The sequence below is a fragment of the Podarcis tiliguerta genome, assembly GCF_965153285.1.
Source record: "Podarcis tiliguerta genome assembly, chromosome: 18".
In the NCBI taxonomy this organism is placed as follows: Eukaryota; Metazoa; Chordata; class Lepidosauria; order Squamata; family Lacertidae; genus Podarcis; species Podarcis tiliguerta.
Window position 1 is genome coordinate 1,066,496 of NC_139551.1, and position 9,361 is coordinate 1,075,856.

At 56.8% G+C, this 9,361-nt stretch overlaps 1 protein-coding gene across 1 annotated transcript; it reads right to left on the minus strand.

Annotated features, from left to right (window-relative positions):
• Positions 1 to 4,433: 4,433 nt before the first annotated feature.
• KLF2 (KLF transcription factor 2) lies at positions 4,434 to 8,104 on the minus strand. Its single transcript, XM_083421305.1, has 3 exons — positions 7,901 to 8,104; positions 6,765 to 7,674; positions 4,434 to 5,210 (listed from the first exon to the last, which is right to left on the minus strand). Exons 1-3 carry the CDS (start codon positions 7,970 to 7,972, stop codon positions 5,035 to 5,037), a joined length of 1,158 nt encoding a protein of 385 aa, XP_083277431.1. The 5' UTR covers positions 7,973 to 8,104; the 3' UTR covers positions 4,434 to 5,034.
• Positions 8,105 to 9,361: the final 1,257 nt, after the last annotated feature.

Here is a 9,361-nt window from a genome sequence, read left to right on the forward strand (position 1 = left end):
CCCCCCCCCGGAGTGGGGTCTTAATTCTGCACCCATTTATCTGCGAAGGAGACAGAGACAGTTTTCTTCACTTTCCTTTCCTGTTGGCAGAATCCGCCACGGTTTTCGGTTGACCGGGGGGGGGGGGAGCGTGGGGCTCCCTGGTAGCACCCCAAAACTGCTCCTAGCCCCCCGGGGAGAGGGATGGGCAAGGCTGCCGCTTGTGGGGCGGCCAAACCCAGACAGGCCACCCTCAGTCTTGGGGGGGGGGGGGAGACAGGACACGGTGCAAAAGAGCAAGGGGGAAAATGTGCCAGAATGTGCATTTAGAGTGGGGGGGGCATTTAGAGCTATCCTGCACCCCTCTTTACAGCCCATGGAGAATCCTGGGAACTGCAGTTCGCTGGGTAGCGCTTTGCAAGGGTGGGTGGGCGCTGCCTTCGATTTGGGTCCCCCACCTAGGAGCATTCTTCGGTCATGGGGGGGGCCCTCCAAACCGCCCCCCCAGCTCCCAATCCGGTTGTCGCAGGGTCTTGGTATTAAAGAGACGCCCCCCCCCTTTCCCAGTTTCTCCTCTTGTGTTCCCCCATTAGTGTTTTCCACACTCTCACCCCCCCAAAAAAAACACTCATCTTGTGGCTCTTAATATCCGCGCCGTCCCTGCCCCCCCCCACTTCGTTCCTTGTGGGACGCAAACCGGCTGCTATCTCTCTCCTCCTCTGCCTGCCCCCCCCCCCTCCGCTAGGAGCTCTTCTCATCTGCTTCCAAGTCCTCCTTAGAGTAGACCCATTGGCTCAAGTGGTCTCTTATTTGCAGAGTTTCCTTTTTAAACAAAGTTGGGGGACAGTGGCTCTCTACATTTTTTGGTGGAGGAGAAATCATTCTCTTTCATTTCCTCTCCTCCCTTCGTTGCTTCTCTCTTTAGAAATGTTTTTTTTTGGGGGGGTGAGCAGCTGTGCCCCCTCCCGGACCTCAGGCACCAGAAAATTTGTGCATCAAATTGAGCTTAGGGGTCTCTCCAAGGGGGCAGAGAACAGTGGAACAGTGGGGAGGGAGAGAGGGAGGGTTTTTGGGGGGGAGGTGTGTGTGTGTGTGTGTTGCTGCTGCTGCAAGGGGAACCAAGAAGCTCCCCACCCCACCCGGCACATCCTTTGGACCTCGGCCACGCTGCCCCCCCATTCCCCCCCCCCAGGAGATCGGCTGATGATGTATTATATATCGAGACATGTACATGACTGTATCTATGCTCTTGGAATTACCCTATAGCAAAGGGGGTGGGGAGTGGGGTGGGGGGGCAGCGGGGAAGAGAGAAGGTTTGCCGGGAGGGAGGGAGGGGGGGATGTTTGAATTTTAACCCATGCTCTGTGTTTTATTGTTTAATATAAGAGAAATGTTATTGTTTAATATAATAAATGAAAAAGTTACTTATTTTGGAGCATCTGAGACTCTGAGATGGCTCTTCTCTCTCTCTCTCTCTCTCTCTCTCTCTCTTCTTTTTTTTTGGGTGGGGGGGGTTCGGGAGCAGGAATGTTGCGTGGATGCCTGATGGTTGCCTTCCAAAGCAACTCCTCTATTCCAAACTTTAAAATGGAAAGCGTAATGCTGGTGGTCAACAAAAGAGGTTCCTCTCTCAAAGAAAATCTTTTAAAATGTAGTATAAACACTGACAACTGGGAAACGCTGGCCTGCGAGCGCTCCAGTTGGAGAACAGCCTTGACCAAAGGTGTCCTGGGCTTTGAAGACACTCGAACTCAGGACGCAAGGGAGAAACGTGCTAAGAGGGCGGCATGCTTGGCAAACCCTCACCAGGATCAACTCCCGCCCGGAAACCAATGTCCCCACTGTGGAAGGACGTGTGGATCCAGAATTGGCCTCCACATTCACAGACTCACTGCTAAAACCGTGTTTATGGAAGACAATCTTACTCGGCTAGGAGGGATCGAAGAAGAAGAAGAATGCAGGAATCTCAGCTAAAGCAGTTGGTTGGAGCATGGTGCCAAGGAACCAGCCAAGGCTGCAGGTTCGATACCCGCATGGGGGCAGCTGCATTGCAGGGGGTTGGACTCGATGATGCTGTGGGGTCCCTTCCAACTCAACAGTTCTGTCCCTGAGAGGTGACCGTCCGACCTCTGCTTAAAAACCAAAAACCTCCAAGGAACGGAGACCACTTTCGGAGGGAGTCCGATGCACCTTGCAGGAGGTCGAGGGCACGCCTTGAAGCCAGTGGCACTTGAAGAAGGCGGGGAGGGCAAATGATTGTGTGTGTTTGTGTGTCCCCAAGTCTCCCGGTCCCTGAGCCGCCCCCTTCCACCCCCCAGCCTGCCCCTTTGGGGTTTGGGTTCTCCGCTTGCTGGTGAACCTGTGCGCTGTGGTCGGAACGGGAGCCGGAAAGGGCTGAAGCCATTGCAACAACAATCGGAGCCCATCATCGCCGCCGCGCTTCCTGCGCCCGCGGTCAGAGCTGCAACGAGGTTGTGCAACCTCGGCTTTCTGCAGAATCTGGAGCCGCGGGGTTGCTTCCTCCAAGGCTATCCTCTTCTTCCTCCTCTTCCTCCTGCTGGCCAACTTTGCAGGACTGCCCTCCTGCCCCGTTTCCAGAAATGACAGCGTTTCGCTTTCTTCGTTGCTTATTTCGGCAACGGCCTTTAAATAGCTCCCCAGTCATTTTCTGCAAAGCGGTCTCTCATTGCGGGGAGAGCTAATTCGGGCAAACCTTTTTTGGGTGAACAACAACCGACACCCCCCCCCCCCCGCCGCTCCATGCAAATAGCGAGAGAGCCTGTTTTTTTCCTTTCTCCGCGCTGTCCGGTTAACCCTTGAACGGCTCGCCTTCCTGGGCTCACCAGGGGAGAATTTGTGGCGCGCTTCTTCTGCCTGTGCGCAATGCGCTTCCAGAAGGGACCCTTTTGCGGAGCTGGAAGAGGTCTAGAAATGTCGAGAGTCCGGAGCGACTCCCAGAGTGGGGTTGCGGGGGGAGGGAGAGATTTGGAAGAACTGCGTGCGTAAAGGCGCGAGTTTAGAAGTTTTCATTCCTCTTGAGAATACTTAGAAAGGCCGCCGGCTATCCAAAGGCAGGCGCAAGGACGGGGTGGCCTGTGGCATTTACTGGCCCAAACTGAAAAGGAGAATCGGATAAATTCAAGGCTGTCAGTGGCTGCGACCCTCTTCGGGCAACGCGCAGCCTGTGATGCTCTGCGCACTTGCAAGAGGTGCCCGTTCCAGTTTGCAGCAGGATCAATTTTATTCCACCTCTCACAACCTGGGGCGCGTCAGGTGGTTTTAAAGTATAGCTCCTTTCCTAAACCAAAGCCTGCGCTTGCCGTTAATAGTTGAAATAATTCAGAGACAACCTGTGTGTGAGAGAGCGCGCAGCGAAAGGATCTGAATTCTCTCCCAAAGTGTCGCAGTTTTGCTGACTCTCTCAATAAGCTATATTGGGTAAGCGGCTTTGTGAGCACCTCCGAGGGCACAATCCTGCGCCTTTTGCACACACCCATTTCCCCTCTCCTCCTCCCCCACCCCTGAGAAACAGCAAGGAACTGCAACCTCGCTCTGCTTCTGCGCGGTTTGCTTTGCGGGAGGGGACGTTGCTTTCTTGCAAAAAGGGTTTTGTGGCGGTGGTTGTTTTTGCAAAAAATCTCTGCAGCCCCGCCGCGTCACCCCCCGTTTTTGTCTTTTGTTTTTTTAATGGCGCTGTGGAAATTGCCAGCCCAGCAATCACAAAGTGTTCAGATACAGACCCCTGGAAGGGAAATGGCGGGGGTTACTTTGCAGAGATGCGATAAAGAGGGTCAGAAAACGACCCTCTGGAGCGTGGAGGAAGATGCGCGCCTCTCACGCAGTTTGTACGCACCACAAGCGGGTGGCGGGCGCGTTTAAGGGTCTAGTTAGCGAAGAAACTAACTTGTTCTGTTCCAGCGTCTCCATCTACCCCCCCCTAACCTTTAGGGAACAGCGGCAGCAGTCCTGCATCCCTCCCCCCTTCCAAAAAGGACTCTGCAATTACTGACATGCCGTGTTTACGCTTCACATTAAAATACCCACACGCGCGCAAAACCAGCTTGCCCACAGCGCCCGGCCGCGGGCACAGCTGCCGCAGCATCTGGAAGAGATTTCAGGGCGCTCCCGAAATAGCTGTCGAGTAAACTAAAAATGAGACTCAGATTATAGCCTTGGCTCGCTTTTGAACTGGAGAGCCGTTTCTGGTGCAAAGCATTCGCCCTGCTGCGGTCCGTGCCCGGGTCTATTTCTTGCGCGCTGGGGACGTGGGGGGGGGGGGCAGGCGTCGGATTTTGGGGGAGCTGGGAGGGGGTAGGTTATGGGCACCTATAGGGCCAAGGAATAACAACAGCAACAACCATCTTTTTGCGGCCGGGGCTTGCACCTGCCTCCCCCCCCGCCCCATTCCCCTTCAGGCCAAAGGATTTCTAGACGAAAGAATCAGGCTTATTTAGAAAAAGAAATCTTTAATATATATTTTATAAAAGTTTTCATTTCCCCCCACAAAAAAAGTGAACATGGGCAAGAAACGGGCCCATTTCGTCTTTCGCTTGTATCCTCCCAACACTTGTGTATAAAACTATGTACATTATTTATGTATATATTCTTTTCTTTTCTTTTCTTTTAAAAAAAGGTCGTTTCTTCACAAGACCTCAAGCCTTGTTAAAGAGCTCTAGTGTAGGTTAAGGCAGCTGGGAGCGTTTTGCGCGAGGCGTCTCCTGCCTCCGCGCGATCCTCAAGCCGAGCCTTCCGTTCCAGCTGATCTTCTGGGCGGTCGCAGATCGACTATTTACACCCGGACAGCCCTCTCGTCTCAAGAGCCCTATAAATTAAGTCCCATATTCTCCCTCCCGGGGTTGGGGGCAGAGAGCAGCCCGTCAGGTTTCCGCGCAGCCTCCTGGAGAGAGGCGCTGGCCGCAGCCCCCCCGTCTCCTGCTCGCTCCTACAGGGGCCAGCGCAAGCCTTTCCCTCCCCGCTCATCCCAGGCGCAGGCGGACGTAGTACCAGCTACAGGATCCCGACTACTAAGTCCTGGAGAGTCCCCCCTCTCTCTCTCTACATGTGCCTCTTCATGTGCAGCGCCAGGTGGTCGGAGCGAGAGAAGGCGCGGTCGCAGAGGTGGCACTGGAAAGGCCGGTGCCCGGTGTGCTTGCGGTAGTGGCGCGTCAGCTCGTCGGAACGCGCAAACTTCCAGCCGCAGCCGTCCCAGTTGCAATGGTAGGGCTTCTCGCCTGTGGAGGGAAGGAAGCGGGGTAAGTGTCGATTGGAGGAATACCTGGGATAGAAATGCAACCAAGGAGCTTAAAGAGGCGACGTGCATGGTTCCCCCCTCTTCCTGCAGCGCAGCGGGTTGGGCTGGATGACCTTTGAGGGTCCCTCGCAACTACGATTCTAGCATTTGATCCCCACGACAACCCTGCGAGGCAGGTTATGTAGAGAGGCAGTAGCCCAAGGTCACCCAGTGAGCTTCGAAGCTGAGTGGGGAGGGGGGAGAATTTGAACCCAGCGCTCCCCAAACTTGGGTGTTTTTTCCCGGACTACAATTCCCACCATCCCTGACCGCTAGCTACAGATGATGGGAGTTGTAGTCCGGGGAAAAAAAACAGCCGGGGATCCAAGTTGGGGGAAACGCGGCTCTAACACAGCTGGGCTTGGAGACGCCCTTTGGGTGCGGATAATAACAGCAATAATAATAATGTTTATACGCCGCCCATCTGGCACCTTGTTCCCCCTAAGACACAGCCTGCCTCTGTCAATTGGCAGCGCCCCCAAGCCCAGAGCCCCCCAGCGCTCAGCCCCACCTTAAGCGTTGCCAAGCTCTCGTGAGCCACTGTGCGCAATTTCACGCCGGGATGTTGCTGCACTCCCAGCCAGCATGACCAATGGTCACATACCTAGCGGACCAGCACCGGCAAGGGCACCGATGTGCCCCCCCCCACACACACCCCAATGCCACAAGGCGAGGTGGGTCGGCCAGCCAGTCTGGAGAGCCCATGGCTCTCGGATTAGAGAGTTTTAGTGGTGGCATCGACGGTGGTTTAGCAACAGCCAACGCCTGCCAGATTTTCAGAGAACTGGGGCCAGGCTACAGGAAACCTCTTTCTGTGCTGTTTTGGAAGATTCAACGGATGCAGAGAAGAAGAAAAAAAATCTGCTTTTCCCTCCATGCACCTCAGTTTCGTCTCCACCAGGGGCTCCCGAACTGCGGTGGTCCACAGACTCCACCCTGCGCCCCTCAATATTTGCAATGGCTTTCAATTGTATTATTTGCTTGCTCAACTTTGCGATTTTTAAAAAATGATTCCGTGGAGTTCGCATCGGAATGCAAGAGGTTAGAAGCAAAAGCAGCAAATAACGGAACGCTATTGAAAAGTATCCAGCGCGTAGGGGTCTCATCCCCCCACAATAAAATATTAGAGCCCCCCCCCATATAATATATATATTAATGGGCATTGCCATTCCAATTGTGTGTAGTGCCATGTGATCGATTATGTGGGGCGGGACTTACCTGGGGAAACCCCCCCATTTTAAAAATTCAAATTGGCACCCCGATCCAGCGCATGCAAGTTGCCACAGCAGGGGGCGGGGGAATCGCGTGTTAAATTTGTTTTAGTTTCACTGATTTGTAAAAAAGAAAACCAATAAATTTTTTGGGGGGAGGGGGGAGTTGCTAGGTGGCCTGTCCAGACCCTCAGGTGGGGGCGGGGGGGGGGTTGGACTCTCTGGTCCAGACCTCTCCGGTGGGGTCCTTCGCGCCACCTGGCGCGCGCAAAGCCTGCGCTTACCTGTGTGAGTGCGCAGGTGAGCCTTCAGGTGGGAGCTTTTGGTGTAAGTCTTTCCGCAGCCGGCGTAGGTGCAGGTGTGGGTAGCAGTCCGTTTGCGCGGCCAGGAGCGGCGTCCGCGCTTGGGCTTGGCTTCCAACAGCTCCAGCGGCGACGAGGGAGGCGTAAGTAGTCCCCTCGGGGCAGAGGCCGGGCAAGGCAGGCTGTCGTCGAAGAAGGCGAAGGCGGGCGGCGCGCTCTGTTGCTGCTGCGATGGGTGCTGGCGGTAGTGGAGAGGGTGGGCGAAGGGCGCCGGGTAGGGGGGCTGCGCGTGGCGCCCGAGGGGGGCTTGGCACTCGGCGGCGGCGGCCAAGAGGTCGTCGGGGCTGAGCGGAGGGGTCTCTGCCCCCGGGAGCGGCGGAGAGGCAGCCAGCATGCAGGGCGTAGGGGTTGCGCCCTCTTGCTTGATCTGCGCGCAGGATTGGGGCCACGACAGCTCCGGCTTGGGGCCCTCCGCGAACGCCGACGTGACGAAGAAGCGGCCCTGGATGAAACCACCGTTGGCCCCCGGGAAAGGAACATAGGGGGCAGCTTCCAGTTCGGGCAGGAGGGCAGCGTTGGCGGCGCCGTAGGGCGGAGGGCTGCCCCGTTCCATTTGCTCGTAGCCGCCGCCGCCACCGCAGCCGTCGGGCGAGGGGCTGAGCTCGTAGAAGGGCTCCCGTCCGGCGCCGTAATCCCCGCGGGGCGCGCCGCTGTCAGGGCCGAAAGACCCTCCGTCTGCGCCGCTGCCCATGGAGAGAATCAAGTCCAGGACGTGGTTGAGGTCCTCGTCGTCCTTCGACGGCCTGCAGAGCCCGTCCAGGCCCGGCCCGGGAGGGCAGCAGAGGTCTCCGCCGCAGGGCAGCTTCTCCGCTGGCAACCCGCAACTCCAGCGCTGCAAAAAGGGGAGAAACAGACCCGTGAGCGAAGGGCGCGCGGAGCCCGGATTCCGCCCGCCCCGTCGGAGAAAAGCAGCCGGCGCGCCCACCACCTTCCTGACCCCTGGAGAAGTCCCCGCAGCACCCCCAAAGTCCCCAAAGCCCCTCTTTTCAGTGCCCAGCGCGGTGCCTCTGAGCATGTGCAGAGAGCCGGGTGGGCGAGCGAGCGAGCGAGGTACTTACTTGGTGGGCCGGTCGGCTGTCCCTGCAGAAGGAGGCGAAGGAGGGCAGGCTTGGCGCGGGCAGGAGCGCCATGATCTCGAAGGCTTTTGGATGTGGCTGCCCGGCGCGGCCGGCGCCTTCCTTTTAAGCCGCGCCGTCGAGCGCGCAGGCCAATGGCGGGGGCGCAGGAAGCGCGTCCCGGGAAGGCAGGCGGCGGAGGGACCCGGCGCTGCTGCCTGGAGGGGGCTGGAACTGCCGCTTGGCCCGGCCCCGGGCCGGCCTAAATTTAGCCCCGCTATAAAAGGAAGGCGGACAGCGCAGGAGAAGCAGCAGCGGTGGCGCGCAGAGAGAGAGGCCGAGCCTCTCCTCCTCCTCCTCCTCCGGCTTCGGACCTTCCCTGCTCGGCTGCAGATCCCACAGGGGCCCCCCCCGGCACTCTTCACATGCTCGGGGAACCCCTCGCTTCGCCAGCTGGCTCCTTGCGCGCTCTGCGCGTAAAGGCATTCGCGGGTCGCCCTGCGCGCCTGAGCCCCGGCACCTCTTTGGGCGGCTCCCCCCTCGCCAATAAGTCTGGGTGGCGGCAGCACCACCCCCCCCTGTGAAGCGGGTGGCCCGTTTGTTCTAGATCTGTGGATGCGGAGCGACAAAGTGGACCCGCTACTAACCCGGTTCCCCCGCTGACCGCGCGCGTTGCTGGTGCCTCTGAGCACGTACAGGGTGCCTTTCCCGGGTGTACAGAGCCAAGAAAACAGCGTGGTGTTTTGTTTTGGTTTAGCGGGGGGGGGGGTTATTATGCGATGAATGCTCCCCATGCAAGGTCATTTTTTCAACAGCCATTGGCATGCCAATCTCTCTCACACACAACCTATTTATTTTCTTCCATTTCGTATGAAACATCGCTCAGCAATTTAAGCAACAACATAAAACCACTTCGACAAGAATGGCACGCCTTATAGAAAACGGTTTCATAAATGAAAACGATTCAAAACCATCCCGATTTACTCCTTTCCAGGGGGTGGGGGGAGCACACTGACCCACTAGTGCTAATTGAGTTTACAGTCCTCATCTGGAAGAACTGCTATTGGATTTTCCATGGAAAAGGTCTTCCCAGATTCCATGGGGAAAATAATATTGGCCCCATATGACGTGGTGAATGAGGGGAAGGAGCCCCCATCCCCACACCAACGCTGGGCGCACCCCCAGATTTAGAAGGGCCTGTGGCTGGGAGGCGGTGGCTTATAACAACAGCCCTGCGATACAGTTCACACTCTTGAGTGGTTAACAACAGCCCTGCTGTGTTGTCCAGAGGTATTAGACTTCATTCACAGGCTGGAACTGAGAGCAACAACCTAGCAAGAAGCTTGTATGATCAACAACAACAACAACAACAATTTAATTATATGCTACCCATCTGTCAGTGTTGCCCCAGCCACACTGGACAGCTCCCAATGGAATATTAAAAACACGATACGAGGTCAAAGA